Source organism: Lutjanus erythropterus, chromosome 7, assembly GCF_056507025.1.
Source record: "Lutjanus erythropterus isolate fLutEry1 chromosome 7, fLutEry1.hap2, whole genome shotgun sequence".
Classification (NCBI taxonomy): domain Eukaryota; kingdom Metazoa; phylum Chordata; class Actinopteri; order Lutjaniformes; family Lutjanidae; genus Lutjanus; species Lutjanus erythropterus.
Window position 1 is genome coordinate 36,166,756 of NC_139323.1, and position 22,863 is coordinate 36,189,618.

General features: G+C 38.1%; 1 protein-coding gene across 1 annotated transcript in view; it reads left to right on the top strand.

Annotated features, from left to right (window-relative positions):
• The first annotated feature begins 1,285 nt into the window (after positions 1-1,285).
• Positions 1,286-22,863, top strand: part of LOC146324337 (phosphatidylinositol 4,5-bisphosphate 3-kinase catalytic subunit alpha isoform-like) — a 33,370-nt gene continuing 11,792 nt past the window's right edge. Inside the window, exons 1-13 of the mRNA XM_084723647.1 lie at positions 1,286-1,648; positions 2,079-2,147; positions 8,593-8,699; positions 9,017-9,185; positions 9,706-9,832; positions 10,301-10,510; positions 10,985-11,079; positions 11,194-11,349; positions 12,390-12,635; positions 13,544-13,629; positions 14,779-14,884; positions 18,647-18,799; positions 18,982-19,116. Coding sequence (XP_084579773.1) covers positions 8,644-8,699; positions 9,017-9,185; positions 9,706-9,832; positions 10,301-10,510; positions 10,985-11,079; positions 11,194-11,349; positions 12,390-12,635; positions 13,544-13,629; positions 14,779-14,884; positions 18,647-18,799; positions 18,982-19,116 — 1,539 coding nt within the window. The 5' untranslated portion in view covers positions 1,286-1,648; positions 2,079-2,147; positions 8,593-8,643. The remainder of the gene's footprint in view (positions 1,649-2,078; positions 2,148-8,592; positions 8,700-9,016; positions 9,186-9,705; positions 9,833-10,300; positions 10,511-10,984; positions 11,080-11,193; positions 11,350-12,389; positions 12,636-13,543; positions 13,630-14,778; positions 14,885-18,646; positions 18,800-18,981; positions 19,117-22,863) is intronic.

Below are 22,863 nucleotides of genomic sequence, written 5' to 3' on the forward strand. Positions count from 1 at the left end.
ACATATTATTTATTTCATTATATTTCATATTGCTGATATTAATGATAATAATAATAATAATAATAATAATAATAGCAGTACTAGTAGATGCTATACTAGATACCTACGGTATGTTTAGAAAATATAGTTATATTACAGCAATTATAGTTGCAGGGTTTAAATGTCTTCCTTGAATGTATTACTTTATCTTATTTATTTCATTTAAGTAGTTACATATTTATTTTCTAACCAACAGCCTGCCTTTTGTGCTGTGAAGTTTGCATTTCACCTCCCAGCGTTCAATAATGTCTCATCTTATCAAATTGTGGTCTGCTTAGCAAAAACAGTGCCACGCCACAAACACTGATTTACTATCTCTTTCTTATGATGGTATCTTGTGGCCCTGAAATAACATTTGAATAACAAAGCATATAGTTTTGTGTAGGGGTGGGAGTAACTGATTACAAAAACTCAAGTTACTGTAATTAGTGTTTTTTTTTTTGTTGGTTTTTTTTTGGGGGGGGGGGGGGTAATATACTGTTATAGTTACATTTTCAAGTCTGTACTTTTACTCATTCTTAGTTACTTTTAAAATCATACTGAGTACAGTTTGAATTCAAACCTTTCATCTGCATCTTTTTAGCCAATCAGGTGATGCAACAGCAGCACAGGCTTGGAGTAGGGATTAATTGATTAATTGCCATTAAGAATTTCAACAATTAAAAAAAATGTATTCATCAATATTTAATCAACAGTCCAGAAATTAGAGTAATTGCACCTCGTTTGACATTGTTTTGTCTGCAGAGCCATTTGTTGAAAAGGGAAACTTAAAATGAGAAGAAAAAAAAAAGAAAATGAGGAAAAAAAATTTAAAAACATGCTTTTTGTATCTTACCAATTCCAATTAATTACCAATTATCTTACTGATTAATCGATCGATCGATTGTTAGCCTTTTCAATACTAAGTTGAGGAAAATGGACAAAATTTGCAACTTGAATTTGCACAGGTGACTGTGACCACTGAGCAGAACAGAGAGGAAGAGTTCAGAGTAATTTAAGCTGAATATTTGAAGAAACAGAAACTCTAAGACTGGTACTTTTACTTGTAATTGAGTAATATTTAAGTAATGTAACTGTTCTTGTACTTGAGAAGAGATTTTCAGTACTCTACCCACCACTGGTTTTGTGGTATAAAACTCATCTGAGGCGACATGTTATTCTACCAATACATCACACGGATGATTCACACAGTTTCACTCTCTGTGTGTATGTGTGTATTCGTGTGTTAGAGGAAGGGAGGAGGGCCCCAGACAGACAGCGTGGCTGCAGTGCCGCAGCGACACAACTTGTCCAGTCGACCAGCAGCTCAGCTGCTCCTAACATCCTCAGGTTGAGCCCCTCTGACTGGACATATTTTCTGTAATTGTACATCTTACAACCCACAACACAAGAGGATTTATTGTCAGTGTGGAGTAACGGCTACTGTCACACGGATCGCAGCTGGCACAGACGTCAGATAACAGCCTGCTTTGCCCGGCACCGGGAGCCACCAGCCGGCCGCGGAGAACTGGAGGGGTCGGCTAGCTGGAGGCTAACTGGCATTAGCCTGGGAAAGCCTCCCAGAGCAGCATCCTCAGGCACTTCACTGCGTTGACGCCGACTGAAAAGGGTAAGCTACTATACTAAATAAGTTATATTTGTACCTTTTAGTAGGAAAATCGCTTGTGTTAAATGTTGGTGATATATTTTTCAATAAGGAGATGTCAGCAGGCTCAGCGTTAGCCGTTAGCTAGAGAATGAGAGCTAGCTAACGTTAACCATTCCCAAACTGGTGGACGTGAGTCAAAAGAGATGTTTGTGGGAAAGACAGAGCCGACATGGTTAGACAGGTTGTTTACTAATTATCTAGGTCATTACATTGTTATATATTTATATCATTATATCATAAGCTCACAGTGCTGTGTAGCTGTCATTCCCAAACACTCAGCGTTAGCTAACCTGCTGCTAGCCAGTGTGTGAATCACGCTATAGATGGAGAGTATGTGTGATGTTGTTTGTGTTTTAATTTCCTCTTCTCCCGACACATATTTCTGTGACAGCGTGAAGATGGATTGAAACATGAAGGGTGGAACCGTCCCATCACCACAATAGGAGGGCTTCACTCTTTGGTATGCTTAACAAATCCCTCTCTTTCCATTTCAATGTTCTGTTGCCTGTCCAGCAAAGACCTACATCTCCAATGTTGTCTCCTGTCTTGAAACTGCCAGTTGAAGTTGCAAACAGGGGCGTAAATGTAAACAGTGCAGGCAGTGCGGTTGCACTGGGGCCCGTGGGGTGAGGGGTGTCGAAAGAGCAGGCCCTCCATCAGTGCCATTCCCAGTATTGATACTTTTTCAAAACCACATGTTGAAAAACTGTATATTACTAACATTTGATAGTATCGAAAGAACTTAGAAGAAAATATCTTAGCTCTTGTTCAAGACCTTTGTTTAGTTCGGTCTGTATTGCCCTGCCTGAAATTTGGCTTGCAGCAAAACCAGTCTTCAATTACTTTTTCTCTCTGAGCATCATGTGCAGGTTGTTAATTTAAAACAAACAAAAAAAGATTTAGTTTAACTAGGACATTTTTTTTCTTTTTGCTATGGTATTGAAAGAGGTATCAAATATCATTTTTTTATAATAGTATTATATCACAGTATCAAATTTTGGTATTGTGACAACCCCAGAACCCACATTAAATATAAATGGTGCCATTTGCTGTTTATGCCCTCGACAAGGCAAACCCATATTTTTTGGTAAAATAGTTAGTGGCAATAGCAAAAGCCATAAATTAACCATAAAAAAAACCTATTCAGTTAAGTGAATGAACATTTGAGGACATCATGAGGGGATTTTGGAAACATTGATCAGCATTTTTCACCATTTTCATTTTTCACATGTTATGGAACAAACAAGTAAACGATTAATCAAGAAAATAGTCAATTGTTAGTTGCAGCCCAAGTCACTGAGCAGTGACTCTCATTCTGCAGACCATTAAATCAGCAAAATAAAGTGACAGAAATCGGCCCCAAAAAACAACTGGTGGATGGACTCAGCCAGTTGCTGAGAGTCGATATATTCGTCCAGTGGCCCAACCCTAAATCATAACTGCTGTGTAATAAGTAATATGTATGTTAATGTTGTCCAGTTTTAAATCTCTTTGATCATATGATAAGATGTTATGATATATAATGTGTCAAGACTGGACAAGCTGATTGTTCATTTTGAAGAAGGCCTGAGTCTATTTTCAGTGATCAGCACCTCACAACCACAAATTCTGGTGTGCATTACTTTTCTATATTAAAGACTGACAAGCTTAGCATCAGCGTTGACACTGCTCCTCAGTAGTGAGTTCCCATCATGCAGCAGATAACATTTGGATAAGTGTAAGTGCTTTTCATATTTAGTAACTAGTGTGCACTAGGGCCTGTCATAACTACCGTACATCACTGGTTGTAAAATTAATTTAATGAACAAAGTGGAACTGAGAGTTGATCATGGTTTCACTGGAGTTTTCTTTAAACACCTTTGCTGTGTAATGTGGTGCAACTGGCCAGACCTTCTGTTAACCACAAATGTATTATGTGTCTAGAGACTGAGCATATGTTTGATCTTGCCAACCTGTCGCCTCCAGCCTACACAGCTAGTTGTGCAGTTGGGTTTCAGTATTCAAAGCAAGCTTGTCTCTAGGCCAATGTTTCCCCACTCCCCACATCCTGTGTTGTGAGGAAGCTTCCTCTTTTGTCCTAAAGTGCTTAGCTGCATCCTGATCAGGGTCACAGATCGCAGAGCTACTCAATGGGTGGTTTGTTCTAACTCAGGGTTGTCTGTTTTAGCTTGTTTTTGTACATAATCAAAGCTACTCTTCTTTGTAAATGAAGTTTGCTGTTTTCCTTCCTCATTGACCATCAATTTCATGCATTTTGTCTCAGTCACAACTCTAAAATTAAACTGGGTGAACAGTTTTCCATCAGTTGGATGATTAATGTCAGGTTTTCATTGCTCCTTGTACATGATATAGCCAACCATCCATTCATCCCCTGAATGCTAAAAGGGACAGTTCACCCTAGAAAATATATTTTTATCCTCCTTCTTGCACTTCTGTTTATACAGCTCGATTGTTTTGGTGTGAGCTGCAGAATTTTGAAGATATTGGCCGTAGAGATGTCTCCCTTTCTCAAATATAGTGGAACAACATGGCACTTGGCCTGTGGCACTCAAAGCAGCAAAAAATACACTTCTCTTTCCAGAAATCATGACCTGGTTACTCAAGATAATCCACAGACCTTGTTGTGAGCAGTTTCATAAGGGAACTACTTTATTTCTGTGGTATAATCTACTGGAACTACTTTCTTTGTACTAGAAAGAAAATAGTTCCTACATGAAACTGCTCACAACATGATCTGCGGCAGGCAAGTCATTAATACCAACATCTTATTTATGATGGCGTGGCCAGGCAAAAGGCAAGAATGAGGAAGGAAGTCAGCCAAAGTGACAATACGTAACATGAATTTTAGTATGTTACCTTGTTCGTCAACATTATTTCTCCCTGAGTCATGTCAGATAGATTTTCATCAGCAATAAAGGTTATTTACCAATGAAGGCAACATCTCCCATGATCCCATGCCACTTCACAACTTCATCAAACTCTATCTTTGGTTATTGTTTTGATCTGAGAGAGATTGCTAGCGGCAGAAATTTTATACTGTGCATTTAAAATTTAACTTCAAGACATCCAGTGTAGCTGTGTTGATCTCATTCATGCTTCTTGCTATTTTTGTGGCTACTCTGGCATAGGAAAGTGATGTCTCCTTTCGTGCCTACATTGCTTTAATTGGCTTGGTTGCTTTTCCAACCAGGAAAACAGCTGTCAGTGAGCACCACACCTGTTTGAACTACTGAAAAAAATCTGAGATGTGGGTGGAAATTCAGAGACTAAAGTGCTCCAAAGCCAGCAGCAGGGAGATTTAAACCTACCAGCATGTCATGGATATGCCCTTTGGTGTCCTCCCAGTCAGTCAAACCCCCAAAACATTGCCAAAGTCTGGTGCAGGAGGGCATCTTGCCAGGTGCCGTAACCACTCTGTCTGATCTGGGACCCAGGGGCATTGTTGTTTGGTGTCTAGACTACTGGTAGATAGAGCTGGGGGATAAGAAAGTAATATTGGTATTTTAAAATGAGACAAATCATGAGGGATTTACATTATTATATTGACAGATCTTAAATTTTGTTGTTTCCTGTTCTTAAAGTCAGCATTACAGTTCGGTGATGCAAAGACTTTTGAGTGCTATAACTGAGTCAAATAAACAGTGAAGCTTTTACTGATGACTTTTTTTCCTCAGAGAAAGCGTATCTCCCCGAGTTGAAAAATTAGATAAGATATTGTTCAACTGCATCAATAATTCTAATTCTAGAAGTGTTTTACCATGTAGTTTAATGATTGAGTAATCAGTGATGTGTTTGTTAAAAGTTTAATTATGTTATTTTCAGTATAGTTTGTAGGGCTGCAATTCGATTAATAGCTGTTTGTTTGAACATGTCCAAAAAAGTAGTAAAGTCCAAGATGTTGTCCTCAAATGTCTTGTTTTGTCCACAACCCAAAAATATTCAGTTTATGGGGAGAGGAGTAAAGAAACCAGAAAATATTCACATTTAAGAAGCTGAAATTAGAGGATTTGGACTTCCTTTAAAAAATTACTCAAACCCATTAATCAATTATGAAAATATTTGGTCATTAATTTAATAATCAGTATATCGTTCCAGCTGTAATAAAGTTTTAATACAGAGCAAGTCAAAGGACGGAAGCATGCTAGTCGAGTGCTGTTTTGTGTGTATGCTTTGTCTTTATGATTATTTGTGCTGTCTATTTTTGCTTGAAATATGTTGTTCTACTTAATATGTTTAGCTAATATAGTCTAGACATAAAATAATCTAGACAGAGTAGCATCCACAATTGCAAGAACAACCTAACAGTTGCTGACCAGTAATGAATGAAATATATTGTCTTGATGAATCATATTGATATGATAATAATCGGCTAATTCTTGGTGTTCTTCTTATCCTGATTGAATATCAGGGCCCAAAGTTGGCTGAAGGTTAAATTAAGGCATCATGTTGTAATTTTCTAAGAGCCAACACAAACACATTCTTTCCCATCGCTGTGTCACAATCCTCAGTTGAGTCACTGTGTTGTTTCTGTGTTTGTGAGTGTTGGACCTGAGCAGTCTGGCAAAAATAGTTGTGACAATGAAGATCCCCCATGACCCTGCTATTTCCCAGTACTCCAAAACAGAGAATTGAATGAGTGAATTTATGCTTGTCAAAATACAGCCACAGTTAATATTTGGCTTTTTTTTTCTTCACAAATAAAATTATGTATCTTTGATAATCAGTGGAGGTTTAGGGAAAAAGACAACATCGAGCACAGATACAGTACTGTACTTGAGTCAGTCTTTAGTTTGTCTGTTTGGGGCTACTGTAGAATCAGAAACATGGCGGCCACGATGGAAGAGGACCTGTTCCCTCTGTTGTTATAAGTGGCTCATTTTAAGGTAACAAAACTCAACAGTTGTTAATGTCAGGTGATTATCCACTAATGAAAACATGCTTATGAATGTTATATTCCATTCCTGCCATATTCTGCCAATAAACCCCTCTAAATGAGAGCACGTAGCTAGATTGATGAGACGTAAATATTTTATGAGCATAGGCTAACTTTATTCCATCTCCCATCACTAAAAAGATTGCCCTCCGTAAGTAAAACTTGTATGCTTTATTGTTGAAGACCTTTTTTGATTCCTTGAAGACCCCTCTGTATGCAGGTTTAGGTCTGTTTTCAAAGCATTTATTTTACAATATACTGGTACCTTGTTCAGTATAAGTGGTATTAAAATTCTCCAGATCAGCAATTTGACATGACTTTTGTTTTTAAGGTTAAAAAAAGTACTGGAAGAACAACAAGTCGGTCTTTTGGATTCTTTTCACTTAATCGATTTCTAGTTTAATGCTGAAATTCTGACACCCTTACTCATTATAAATACAATTCATGCTACCATTTATGTGTACTGGTAGAGTATTCTTTGTTTAAAATGGCATCCAACTTATTTCTGCAAAAAAGAAGACATTTTGCATAGAACTGTGTAATGAATTGTCATTTATGTCCAGTTTAATTCTTATTGAATTGCTGTGATTGCTCAGAGTGATTCAGAGGTCTGGACGAGTCTAGGCCTCTCTACTCTTGACAGGTTGAATACAGGTCTAAATGGCTTTGGTGTAAAAAAGATGAACTCACATCCCTTACTAATAAACTAAAAGATGATGATGCTCTAAATAGGATGTAGTAAAACAGTGGTGTTGCAGACTCTGTGGGAATTGATTGGAACAAGTAATGACCCCAACCTAAACTTCAGTTCATTGTTTAGTGTAGACATGAAAGCACATGTATGCATTTTTGAGGATATGCATCTTGGGTCTCTGTGATCAGTCACTTAATGTGGGTCTAAAGTTATGTTTTCTGTTGATATAGGAGTTAAATCTATTTACCAAAAAACCTTCTGGAGTTGAAGTGCAGTCTGTTGGTAAGATACACAGTATGACAGTTTTACTCATGCCATGGATACTCTGCAGTCAGTCACTGTACTTGTTTTAGCCTTGCTGCTGTGTGGTTGACTGAACATGCTTGTTCTGTTTAACTCAGTGAGCACAGCTGAGCCTCAGCCAGAGGACTCAGGCAGGACTCTGGAAGTGCTATTGCTCATCTTGAGTCAAAAGTCACTTGTCATTTGTCATTGGGGAAACTTTTTTGAAATGAGGTTGCCAGAGTCCAAAAGTAGCACCAGCCATCAGTCAAATGCTGGTAAACCCAGGAGGCTGTGAGATCTAAAAAAGTAGTTGTTAAACTGGCAAAACTGTGGTTGCTTCATTGGATCACGGAATTTATATTTTTGGGTTGTTGTTTTTTTGGTCCATTGTGTACGATTTCAGTAATTTTATTGGCAGAATATGACAGAAGTGGGACATGATATTTAGAACTTAGAAAATACTGTTAGGATTGTTGTGTTTTTGTCACCTGTTTGTACCACCAGTTTATAACTACTCATTCTCTTCCATGAAGTCCGCCATGTTGCACCGCCATGTTTCTACAGTAGCCCCGGCTAGACAAACCTAACACTAGCTCTAGGTATGGCCTTTCACATTTTGCACAACTTTTGCAGTGATCTTACGCTCTCCTATATTCTTGTCTTGAAAGTGACATGAGGTGCACATGGCTGGATGCCATTAAATCCTGCACACTAGTGGAGTTTTTAAAGTCACAAGGTACATTAACAGCTGAAACTTGGCAACACTGTGGGATGGTTTCATGTGCACCCATTGGGTCACCTTGAAAGTGTAGCAACTGCACCTTTGAACAGTGTGTGCCAGTTGGTCAACCCTGCTTCTCATTAAGTTACTATACAAACAACATACCTAGTCGGAGCAGAGGAATCAACTAAACTGTATTTAAATAATGACTACCCCTCAGGCTTTTCACCATTTCACTCAGAACTTCCTTTGAAAATGTTGTTATCTTTCAGGTTGTGCTCTGCAGCTGAACTGTGTGACTGAGCTGGGAGACAGAGAGGAAGATGCCTCCCAGGCCGTCCTCAGGGGAGCTATGGGGCATCCACTTGATGCCTCCCAGGTATGACACACTGGATTCTGTAGTGGATATAAATGGATTATATAAATATAAATGGATTTAATAGGCATGTACACATGCATTAGCCTATTAATTTCATGTGATTGCAAATTTAAAAAATCCAAAATTCAAGTCTATGTATTTTTAATATTATTTGTTATAACTTATAATTAATGTTATATTATTTTGTATATTTATTTCTTATTGAATTTTCAGAAATACTCAACACTATGAAATCCACAAAAAGGGGCATAGTAAGTGAAAAGTAAATAATTAAGTTAGTCAAGAACATTGTATAATGATGCTGCGTTTGACTGCAGGATCCTGGTGGACTGCTTGCTGCCCAATGGGATGATTCTGACCCTGGAGTGTCTCCGCGAGGCCACGCTCATCACCATCAAACATGAGCTGTTCAAGGAGGCCCGGAAATATCCCCTTCATCATCTCCTACAGGAGGAGACATCCTACATCTTCGTCAGCGTTACACAGGTAAGAGCTTTCAATCTCAAATTTAATATCTGACAGAGGTAGAGGTGTCCATACAACTGTGTGAACGTAATGGAAATCCATTACTGAAAGTTTGATGAAACGACCCCAGACAGCTGTTTATGAAGGTTAATAAACAGAAATTTTTCCAGAGCTGTCATAGGTGTTAATAAAAAGAAACAGGTCTCTGGAACTTATCAGATAATGTACTTTTAATAAAGCCAATGTGTTCCTCTTCTCTGATAATGAATGAATAAAAATGAGGGAGACCCTGCCTTCATTTTGTTTTGAATTGAAGGCTCACAAAATAAGAAGTTCACGTTTCGCTTACCTCTCTTCAAAATGAGTATATCTTAGCTTTACAAAGTGCTTCTCCTGCTTAAAAACAGGCGTGGCGTGTTTCCAAAACATCCATCCAACCTGCAGGAAGGCTTTCAGCTGTTACAGCAATTCACCTTTGGCTTTCATGAAAAAGGAAAGTGGAATAGGTTGAACGCAGCCTCTGTTTTTTTCCTGCCTGCAGGAAGCAGAGCGGGAGGAGTTCTATGATGAGACTCGGAGGCTGTGTGACCTCCGACTCTTCCAGCCCTTCCTCAAGGTCATTGAACCAGTTGGCAACAGAGAGGAAAAAATCCTCAACAGAGAGATTGGTGAGAGATTCTCCTCTGATGGTTCTGTTGTGATTAATTAATTTAAATAGTTTGTAACATGTGGCAAATTCAAAAGACATTTTTTTGTCTAGAAAGAACTCTTTTGTGTCAGAGTAACAAAAAGTTGGGAAATGTTAAGCAAATGATTATACTTTAATTTATTAGATACTCAAGTAATAGTTTATAGGGCTGAGTGTCAACACTCAATACCTTTAATGTATTGATTGAAACAACCCAGTACCAAATAGTATTGAAACTTCTCCAGTCAGACAATACCTGCATTAAATCCTTATGGTACCCAGCTCTAGAAAAAATAGTTATTTATGTGGTTTTGCTTGCAGCCAGTCAACGCAAGCGTTCTTCATAAAGAAGAACCTTCGAAAAAGGTATTGAATGGTAGAGTAGTGCTCTGTTGGCATTGCCTTTAAAAGACTGAAAAACCACTCGCTCTGCTTTCTATCCTGTCAGGTTTTGCCATTGGTATGCCTGTGTGTGAGTTTGACCTTGTGAAGGACCCCGAGGTTCAGGACTTCAGGAGAAACATCCTGAATGTTTGTAAAGACTCTGTGGAGCTGAGAGATGCCAGCGGGCCTCACAGCAGAGCGCTATATGTTTACCCACCCAACGTAGAATCCTCCCAGGAACTTCCTAAACACATCTATAGCAAACTGGACAAAGGTAGGCAACAGCTTTCTTCTGTTTTTGTTCAGTGTGGGATCTTACCAGTATTGCATAAAAAGAGAAAAATAAGAATCTTTGGAAGTGGAAAATGTGTCTTTTTCTTTTTGGGTTGTCTATTCAAACCTTAGATTATTATTTTAGAGACAACAAAACACAGAGAGCAGGAGGTCAACAGAGAGTGAAACACTTTAGTTTCCCATCAATACTTAATCACTGCCAGCTTTACAATGGATAGGAGCTACAGTAATGAGCATGGCGATCAATGAATTGATTGAAATGCTATTAGTGTGATGCTATTGTATTAAAACAATACTTAGAGGGGAAGCACAGTGCTCAATATAATACCCACAGACCTCAGAATAAATAAAGGTGGGTATTGTTTCCCAGTTGCTGCTCACGTAAAATTAGATTTATTGATTCTTTTTCCTCAGCCTCCATGTCAACCTGTTTTTATGTCTGTCTACTTTTTAGGTCAGATTATTGTTGTTATTTGGGTGATTGTTTCTCCTAACAACGATAAACAAAAGTATACACTGAAGATCAACCATGACTGCGTGCCTGAACAGGTGGGGTGGATATGATGAGCCATACTGTAGACCACCTTCATTTTTAAATTTTTAAAGTGTGAGGAAAATGAAGGGTGTCTAATGTAGGCTGTCTGCCTGTCTCTTGTCTTAAAGGTGATTGCAGAGGCCATTCGTAAGAAGACGCGCAGCATGCTGCTGTCCCCAGAGCAGCTCAAGATGTGCGTTCAGGAATATCAGGGTAAATACATCCTCAAAGTTTGTGGCTGTGATGAGTACCTGCTGGAAAAGTACCCCATCAGCCAGTATAAGGTAAGAGACAATCAGGCAAAAATTTGTTGAGGTCAATTCTAGTAAAGGACCAATATGTATTTTTCAGGGCTTATACCGATTATTAGTAATCAAGGAGAATAATAGCCAGTTTTTTGAATCTAAGGCGATTTAGTCCTAAAATGATATCACAATATTTCAGGGTGTTCTGTGGTAACAATATTCTTGATGGTATGACAAAATACTAAAAAATATTTTTGGTTTAGAACTCACAATAGCTGTTGAGCTTTCCCGGCAGGATTTATGGCTCTCCTTGTACTCAACCAAATGTCAGATATCTTGAACATTACAATATGACACACAGCTATGAAAACCTGGTGTCAACATTTAGAATAACACAAACATATGCAGGCAGCTGCTGGCAGTGTTTGTTAAAGTTAGCTGAAAATTTTATTGGAAAAAATAAATTGCTGCCCTACACAAAAAGTAGGGAGGTACCAGCAAATTTCCGATAAAACATGCTGAATATTAGATCTGATAATCTGCAAGGCTGATAATCAGTCTTGCAACAGAAAATGTTGCATCTGTGAAGATTTACATCCTTGCGAGCTGTCTGAACAAAAAGCGATCATACAATATTCTAAAATGGGAAAAGGCAATGAAAAATTGACCATGACTACCTCTCATTTTTTGCAACATGGCTCGATAATCTTCACGATCAGGCTCAGGGCTGATCCAGGGCTTTTTGATAAATCCCTATCAGGATATAGCCAAAGCCTGATCTGTTATTGTAACCACTGTGAATATGTCAAAACAACATTGCCTTTCAATAGAACACTGGAACATTTTCCTCATGGACAGTAACGTGAGCCTGTGCTCAGAGTCCTGAGAAATTCCACATGATCGAAGTAGAAGATGCACAAAGTGTCACTATCTGCTCTACAGTCATTCAGCAGCTGCTGGAAAATGACCAGTTGGCATCATTGATTACACTTACGCACGGTGTAACTCTAGCAGCTCTGTGTGCTTTCATTTTAACTGTCCTCCTCTGTGTCATTCCCTTTCTGTCTCTCTCCCTCTAGTATATCCGTAGTTGCATCATGCTGGGCAGGATGCCTAACCTGATGCTAATGGCTAAGGACAGCTTGTACACCCAGTTGCCTACAGATAACTTCGTCATGCCATCGTACTCTCGACGCATCTCCACGGCAACATCCTATATGAATGGTGAGGCAGCTGCCAAGTCGCTGTGGACCATCAACGGAACTCTGCGAATACGAATCCTCTGTGCCACCTATGTCAACGTCAACATACGGGACATAGACAAGGTGGGGACGCACAGCACTTAAAGAAATATACATATATTTATATGTAATGTTGATCAGTCAAATTAAAAAGGTGATCCTTGACTCTAACACTCTATTTTTAAATGGATGGCAGGAGAAAGTGAACAGGCCAAAGTGAGAGGAATGATCTTTTAGTGACAAAAAAACTGAATGGAATTTATGGTATTTTTGCAGATTCATGAAAAAAACTGTATTAAATGTAATGAAGATTAGGGCTGCAACTAATGATTATTTTCATCATTGATTAATCTGACAGTTATTTTCTCAATTCATCCGCTAGTTATTTGGTTCATAAAATATCAGAAAAATGTTGATCACCTTTTCCCAAAGCGCAAGATGACATTCTCAAATGTCTTGATTTGTCCACAACCTAAAGACATTCAGTTTAAGGTCATGGAGGAGTAAAGAAACCAGAAAATATTCATATTTGAGAAGGTGAAGTCATAGACTTTGGATATTCCTTATTAAAATATGACCCAAAACAATTAATTGATTATCAGAATAGTTGCAGCTCTACTTAGAATTGTTTTTGTTTTTTTTTAGCAATATCAGTCGACTGTTTTTTCAGTCATGCACATCGTTGCATATTCCACTTCCACCACTTCCTGTGGAAACAAACACTCATTGTCCTGGTCTTACGTGAACAGAGACCTTTACTAAGGGAAGTTTTGGTAGCTCATGTTGTGCTGTCATGAATCATTTGTGTAAATGAAACCAGTCTTCACAAATCTGCCTGACTGCATGCCACTGTAATGATCATTTAACATGACAGCTGTTACATACCATTAATTATGTACTTCTGATCGGTGTCTTAACAATGTTATATTGAAGTTATATCATGTTTTTTAATTGATGTTATTTTGTTTTGTTGCATTTTGCCTCTCTTATAGATATACGTGAGAACAGGCATTTACCATGGAGGTGAACAGATGTGTGACAATGTCAACACACAGAGAGTACCCTGCTCAAACCCCAGGTAATTTTCATTATAATGATCTCTAATTCACTACAGCAACCCTTAAATGCAGGAACATTTAATTATATTAATAACTTTATTTGTGAGGTTTCTTTAATACAGTTACAACATGCTGGCAAACAATGTGTGGTTTGTAATTATACAGTGAAAAGTAAACCCAGAAAAAACAGATAAAATAAAAAGTGATATATCAATTATGGTACCCAGTATTGGAAATGACTACATTCACTTTCTATTTCTCTGAAATAGTTTAGACAGTTTATTGCTAATTTACTTTAAGCAGTCTAAGTAGCAGGGTATAGTTAACAGTTTAGTGCTGCCTAGTAACACTAAACTGCTGTATTACATTACTGTTAAACCTAAGCCGTGGTCCACTCTCATGCCTGTGGAGAGGTAAAAGGAATACTGTCTGTACTAGGGATGGGTATCATTAAACAATACTACTACTCTTTTCACTACTGCTTATTGATCCAGTAATTTAATGATACTTTTTAATTACTAAAAAAGTAAGTTTAAAACAATTGGCAAACTAGACAACATACAGACATATGTTGTTTTAGCTTGTTTGTGACAATTCAACTGTGATTGTACTTAACTGGCTTTTGAACCGGTTGTTTGATAAAGTTTTGGCTTTTTAAGTAGAAGTTTTATTGCACTTAAGTACAGTAACAAGTAACAAAATTTATTCCTGAGGCTCGTTTAGTACCGGGTTTCAATACCCATCCCTACTCTGTGCTATACAGTACAAGCCTCATATTTAAATAATTTTGGCATTAAGGTATCTTTAGCTGTGAGTCACTGTCTAAATTTTGTTGCTGAAAGTGTATGCTCAACTCAGCCCTGTGTAATAGCAGTGTAAGGCTTCTGAGCATTTGGTTTTCTATCATTGGAAGACCTTGGGTGAACCTCAGAGAGCTAAGTGGCACAGCTCTCTTCAGGGCCTCTTTTTGATGGTTGTAGTTTGCCCTGTAAGCCTATTTTTGAGATTGTTTGCATTTCTTTTTTGGTCCCAGTTAAGGATACATAATATTGTTTTTTTCTGATATTTGATATGTCAATATTTTCAAACTCATACAGGCCATAATGTTGTCCATCCTTAGTCCCAGGCTCATGAATGATCTCTGCGTCTCTTCCATTCTTTTTCAACAGGTGGAATGAGTGGCTCACCTATGATATGTACATCCCAGACATACCCCGTGCTGCCAGACTCTGCCTCTCCATCTGCTCTGTCAAGGGCAGGAAGGGAGCCAAGGAGGTACGTTAGAAAGCAAGGAAGTCACATCTTTACATCTGGATTTTCTCAAGTACACAGTTAAAATGTTTTCTAATAACATGATATATGGAGAAGATACCCACTATGTAATGATATTATAAAGAGATTTATTGCCCACTTTGCTGAAAGGAAAAGAATAGAAACTCAGCTGGACAATGTATAGCTGTTAATTTAATTTGTATGTGACTGGATGCTTGCATTTGAGCAGAGTTTAAAGGATCTGTTCCTGCAGAGGTGGCACTATGAGCTCCATAATGTATGATCATATGATCTATATTGTGAATTCAAAGAGGGCTTTAAGTTTGAGAAGTATCTACTCTGTGAAAACAGGAGGGATGCAGTGCACAGGCTATCTGTAATCTTTGAGTTTCCAATAGCAGAATCCCCAAAGATAACAGGCCTGATATGACAAATTAAGAAGGATTAATATCATGTTTTATTTGAATGTAAAAATACTGTTCAGATCACTGTTGAGAATACAAAAGAATGACTATGAAAATACTTTAACTGTCCATCTGTGTTTAAACTTATATCATTATTACAGATAGATAAACCATGGGTAGTAGATAAATTAGTTAAAGTTAAAGAGAAACATCTAGCTTCTCTTTAAATGACTTAGTTTATGATATGGATCTGATTTTATGTTTGTACTCCACCACACTACCAAGATGTAAAATCAGAATTGGAAACAAATTCACAGCGCAACTTAATTTGTCAAAATTTGGACATGCAACAACAGAAAGTGTCCTCTTACGAAGTCATTTTTAACAGTTAGGATTAATTAAGGAAAAGTGAAATACTTTGTCTGGAAATTTCAGGGAAAATTCTACATTAGAACAGTTTGATTAAATATCATATTTGTGGATTTTGTGGAAATTTGAGCTCATGTAAGAGGCAACTAATACCTGATCATACCAATGCCAATAACAGTATATGCAATTTTACAGATAGGCAGATAGTGCTACAGTTGTCAAAGTCTAAAGATAGTAGAGAGCAGGTGACCTTTGCATGTCTAAATCTTTTAACACCAACATGTTAACCTAACCCATCCCGGAGGTACTTGTATGGTACAAGTACCTTTTCTGTGTGTGTGTGTGTCTGTTAGCATGTGCTGGTATTGGCACATGAACCTACCCTACTCTGTGTGTCAGTCTGTCTGAGTATATGTGCCCAAGGTGAATGGGAGCTGTGGTATCGTCTTTGGTTCTGTTTAATTACTAATCAGCCACGGGCACTGTGGTGGCAGAAAACATCAACAGTAACAGGATCAGCAGTGGAGACTTTTCCATTCATGCTAGACTGTGTTTTGTCTGTGCAGGCGACATTGATGGCATGTTTTGAAAGGAACTAATTGTTCTCTCTCAAACTCATATCAAAGTATTTGGACTAATGAGTTTGACAACAAGAAAACAGTGTACTCGGATAATGCAAAATAAAAATTAGGGCTGTAAAGTTAGAAAATTAATGCAATTGATTTAAAACTTTAAAAGGTTTCTGCTTTTTTTTTTTAAAGATTATTTTGTGGCATTTTTGCCTTAATATGATAGGGACAGCTGAAGATATGACAGGAAACAGGACAGAGAAAGGGGATGACACGCAGCAAATGGGCTGCAGGTGGGAGTCAGACCAGTGGCCACTGCAGAGGACTGATAGCCTCAGTGCGTCGGGCGCACACTCCACCAACCGAGCCACATGGGCGCCCTACATGATACTTTTTTAATCATCATAAAATCATGTGTGTAGCATAATATTAACTTACTCTAGACACTTGCATCAGACTTCGAATAAAAAGAACGTCTGTCTGTACATTTCACTCTAAGTTTAGAAACCATGTGGTGTTTAACTGCTGTCTTGTGTTTTTGTGCATTGGGTCTGCTGATACTTCTAACAAACACCCACAATGATTGATTTTTCTTCCAACTCTGTGTGGTGGAAAAGCTGTAAGAGAAAGAGAGAGAGAGAAGGAGGTGTGTGTGTGTCTGACCGTGGAGTGTATCAATGAAAGCCAGACATGGATATTGTAACAGACACCTGGGGTGAGTCTTGCCCCATACCGTGCCATGCCAGGTGGAGGTCAGGTTAGCGGATGCTCTTTCATGCCCCACTTGAATTAAAGATAAACACTTTTCTACAGCAGCCTTTTGTGCCAGCATGTACTATAAATAGGTGCATTTTGACTGGCTGTCTGCGTGTAACTCAGTCTGCCTCACAATGCTGCCCTTTGTCACCTGGTTCCATCGCTGCCCCTTAGTGAAAACTCACTCTGAGGATCAAGATGTTATCTTAAACATTTCCTCAGCCTTTGTGAAGGCTGACATGGTAGCTCACAGCAGTTTAAAGATTATTCGATAACTGTTACATTTAAAGATAAAACAGACCTTTGATTTTACTGTCCCTTTACTTTCCCTTTTGCTATAACCAATAATTTCAGGATCAAGCATTCATAGAAAGGTTCTGTTCAGTCCTGTTGTTAAGATCAACAGATCATTGATTATATGCCCTGACAACTATCATTTACATTTCCAAATTCTTCTTTAAAAAATTTATATGGTATCAGGTGTGATATAACAGCTGGTAAGCTGCACTGTGTCATCTTTGAAGTGTTTTCTTTTAATCAGTCATTTCTATTGATTTTCATTTCAATATTGTAATTGTGATGCACCTAATAAATATAACTTGTCAGTTTCGTCAACATAAATATAATTTGTGGTGATGTTAGATTGCTGCTAGCCCGACCTGTTATTACAAGTGCATGCCTCCCTTTGTGAGCAGCAAACGGGAGAGCAAACAGTTTTGAGACTGCAGTAAAAATGTTGTTTTTGAAAGACAAAATTCCAACAAATATCGAAGCATAATATTTAATTTGATAAAAAAAAAAAGGTTGGGGAATTTTCGAAATAATTACATCAATCTTCTATTCAATAAATTCTGACGCTTTACAGTTATTGGAAATATTTGCACATACAAGTCGTAAACAATCCTACAAAGCCACCACTCGGATTCTATAAACAGTATTACACTAATAATATAAGTGTAGTTATATGCTTGTATATGTGTCTATATGTATGTTACATATTATATGTCACTGTCATGAAGCGACAAAGCTCCAAACTACTCGTTACAGCACTACTCCTTTCTGTTGAGCTTGCTGCAAACCAATACAATGAAAGCAAATAAAGGGCATCAAACAAAGAACATTTCCTCTTTCTGCCAAACCAAACAAATATTAACCTGTGAAACAGGGAAACACACAGCAACGTCGACCATTAGAGAGTTTCATCAGGAAGAGCAGTGCATTTTCGATTTCAAAAAGGGAAGGGTGCATTCCAGCAGGTTTAAAGACATGTTATGAGATTGTCTGGACTGCACAGACCAATACTGAGCAGTGGATGTGTTGTCTGTGCTTTCATTTGGCTCCAGTACTTTTTTGTTTATATTACAACCACTGACTATTTTATGAGTATATTGTATCATGTTGTATTGTGTATATAGTTTATTTTTCTGAGGTCATGTTTCTAATTTGTCCTCAACATAAGGAAACCTTAATGAGATCACATACTTCTGCTGTACAATTAGAGTGCCAGAATATGTTGGTGTTAAAAACCATCTTTGATTCAAAATTACGAACCATCTGTGTTTGTGTCTGTTTTTCCCATGAGCTTTTTTTTTTTAAACAGCTTTTATAAAAATTACATTTTTAAATCTTTGGCTTTCTGTCTTTGCTACTCGTCTCTCTCCCTGCAGGAGCACTGCCCACTAGCTTGGGGTAACATCAACTTGTTTGACTACACTCACACTCTCGTGGCCAACAAGATGGCTCTGAACCTCTGGCCTGTCCCACATGGCCTTGAAGACCTCCTTAACGCCATAGGAGTGACTGGATCCAACCCTAACAAGGTATTCAAATTTAGTACAGTGTTTTTTACATGTTCTTTTGCACTGTACATGCTTCCTTTCATATGGGGACTGCACCAAAAGTGGGGGATTAAAAAGTAACTGACTTCCATATTTCATTAAATGTTTGTCAGATGTTTTAATTTACACACTGTGGTGATATTCTTGTAATCTCTCTTGTCCAGGAAACCCCATGTCTGGAGTTGGAGTTTGACCACTTTAGCAGTCCAGTCAAATACCCAGATATGAATGCAGTAGAGGATCATGCAAACTGGACCATCTCGAGGGAACTGGGCTTCAACTACAACCTCTCTGGACAGGTAATAACCTGTTTAACACCAACCAGTTATGGTTTTTGAAAACATATTTACTTTACATATTTACTTAAGGTGACATCTCAAAGACTAGATGTGTTCTTGCAGGCGTAAGGTTTGTCATGAGCATAAGTGCATGTTTAAAAATATAGTGTGTGCAGAGTCATTTAGAGCAGATGAGGTAAGTTATTAATAAAGGTATGTGGACCTATCATTAGACCCCTTTGTAGCGTGAGATATTTTGACACTGATTTATGAGGCCCTAATGCAAAGTGTGGTTGTATTCTTGTTAAAAGGCATTGCATGTAATGACACAATCTCCTAAATTAGTTGTGACAGTAGTGTGTAAGTGATTTGAACAGATGTGTGTGTTATGTAAGACACCACATGTAATTATAGTTTGACAGTGTTTCCCATACATTCCTTTATTTGTTGCAGTCCACCACAATGAAAGCATCAGCCACCATGAATTGATATTCTATTTTTGGTGCTACGAGCCCCTCTCTTTCAGTCGAGTCTAGAAGGGAACCCTTGATTTGCAAAACTTCTGTGAGATTTGTACATGTTTCCTTCAAGACATGGCATTCTCTGTCTGTCACTCTCACAAACACATGACAGCAGACCAGTCTGTGAACAGCATCAATTTTCCCACACATAGTTTATTTGGGTGGATGTCAAGATGTATTTTGAGACCATTTTGTAAATATTTTACCATGTGTTTTTATCCGTCTGAGAGAGCAACGCCAGCCACGATTGATTAGTGGACAATCTGCTCTTGCTTTCCCTGAGTCTGACAGTTACAACCATTAGATTAGTGGTTACATGGCACACACTCTGCAGAGAAACACAGTCTCTTGTTTAATGTATGTGCTTACTTACTCAGTTGTTTTGTAAAAATTTGTAAGTGCACCTGGTTGGTGCAGATGTGATTCAGTATCACAGTGGTTTTGATAGGTTCTGTCATTAACATCAATCCTCCACATGCAAACCATCTGCTGCCGTGAAAACAAGATTGTGAGTGAAAAAACCTGAAACCCAAGATGTGGGCGACTTTACAAAACATCCTTCTGACTTTTTTTTCTGACATTTTATTTATTGAAAATACTTTTTAAAAATGAATTTGCATACATTTAGGTTAATAATCGATTAAATAAATGTGTTAATTTTCAGCCCTCCAATTAACTATCAAAACTTATTGGCAGCTTTATACCCTGTTAACTAAGTTGGTCCCAAACTTTTCATGGGACTCAGTTGTGCCACTGTGAGCTATTCTGTTCAGTTATTCATGATGGCATTGGTGAAGGTGTCTTATCAGACTTCTTGATGATGTGTGGCTTCAGAGCCATGACTTCTGATGTGATAATGTGACATGTGGTTGGAGTTACCCCGCCATGCGAGAGGATGTGAACCGTGTGAGACGATGTGTTAAGTTATTCATGATGTGTGCGTCAAATGTGAGGAGTGCCCAACTCAATACATGCCGTGATGATTATTTCATTCAGCTTCATTGTGACCAGAAAATTGTTTGATCTTATCTCGAGCACATTTACAATCTAAATAAATCTCATAATAGACAGAAATCAGACTTCATTTGGTTAAAGCTATGATATGTGACATTTACAAATTAAAAGGTCTGAAAATGCTAGACATGCTGTCTATTGTGTAATTATATTATTCCAAAAATGGTCAAAGTCAGAGAAATCTGTAATTTATCCCAGGTGATGATGCGTTTCCTGCCAGCTGTTGCTAGGTCGTTGCTAGTTGCTATAATTTCTGGAATTCATCAGAGAAATGTGACAAATTGAAATGTGAATAAAACTTAAATATTTCTCTGTCTGTCAACACGATTTCTGTCTGAGTCAGATCAGATAGACTTGTATTGGATATGGTGGTTGTCAAAAAGTGAAGAGAAGAACTCCAGTGATCCCACGCCACTTCACAACATCATCAAAATACAGCTTTTGTTTTTCTGTAATGACCGAAAGTGGCAGACTTTACATATCGTGCGTTAGAGGAGCATGATTGGGCAGCAGACAGCCGAACTTTTCTGCAAATTTATTCTTGGCAAAGTGATGGTGAGAAGGGGAGCATTTCAAATTCAGGACTTGAGGGCATTGTCAGGGTTGTGAGCAGCCTGAGCCTCATGCCTAATGTTAGGGATGGGAATTGGAAAGATTTTATTTATATCAGTGCCATTATTAGTTCTGCTCATCTGTCTGATTCTTTACCACATTCCCTTTTTGATTCCTGATCAATAACCTGCACAGGTTTTCAGCATCAACGCAACTGTTTTTTTATCTCTGAGAAAAGACATACATGTAACTCCGTTGTTTAACTTCTGTTCAATTTGGACCAGGTGCTAAACTGGAGCTGGATCTCCAGTCTCATCCCTAGTCAAATACATGTCATTCCTTGAATTTAAGCCCATGATGTGTAGAAAGATGTTTCAGCGTATTGCTGGTGTTTCTAACCTTACTTGACATTTGGAACTGGTTCTCGATTCCCGTCCCTATCGAATGTACACAGCATCTGACTGCATCGGGTTCCGACTGCACTACGTCACAGTTTCAGTCCATTGGATATGTTTCAGAAGTGGAGCGCCTGCTATTCTGCAGCCACATTTTAAATATAGTTTAGAGCTGTTTTGCAAAGATTTTTTATGTTTTATGAACACAAATACACAATTGCTGCTCATTTATATTTGTTGACAAATGCTTTAGGCCTTTTGTTCCCTCTACACCTTCTCTGTCATCGCTGTTTAAATGTTTATATAGTTGATCTCACAGCACAGGTCCTGTCATTAACCTTTATTGATGTTTATTTTGTCTGACAATGTCATGATTGTAAAATGACGATTTTATCTGCAGCTCAGCAGCTTGGTAATGACAGCTGGTCAACATAATATTTATGAGCCGTGTTCGGATTTCGTACTCATTCCATTGTCTGAGGACAGAAATAGAAAAATACACAAATGAGAACAACTATGTTGTGAATTTGTCTGCATTAAAACAGCGATGGTGATTTATTGAGCTATTTCCCTCTGTCTCAGTGAATACCAACAGAAAAAGCTAGTTTTGCTGTCTGTCTGTGAGGATAATGTCAGAGGCGAAGGAAATACATCATTAAAAATTAATTTCAAGTCAGTAGCCAGCACAGGCATTTGAATGCATTCCCAAGTGAATTTCACGCTTCAGAGACACAAGCTGCTCCAGTCTAAACAGACCAAGATGATGATCTGAACACAGCTTCTCATTTTACTGCCTTAAATTGAACTTGTTTACAGTACATACTTCTAGGTGTGCTGGTATGGAAAACAATAGATAATGTGCAGGAAATACTACACTTGAACCATTTGAGAGTTAACTGCACCATGAAGGAGGAGGACGGCTGCTGTGGTTGTCTCAGGCACTGATTTACAACTTTGGTTAAACTCTTGATCAGAACTATGGTGGACATGGCAAAATAAATGACATAAAATGCAGTTGGAATCTTGTAAATAACAGGGAGATGAAAGGATTTACAGAAAACAGACATATGTACCTTTAATGTTGCCTGTAGTTTGCATGCCAATCAGATACTGTGCAATGCAGGAGAGCTGGACCATCCAGTGTTGATTTATTTATGAGGACATTGTAATGTGGTGTATTAAGTAATTCCTTTATCTGTAACTTGAGTTGCTTGAGATGCTTCCCTAACAGTAATGGGTCTTAATGGATTACAACTGATAATGTTCCAGCCTATATTTGTTTCTCG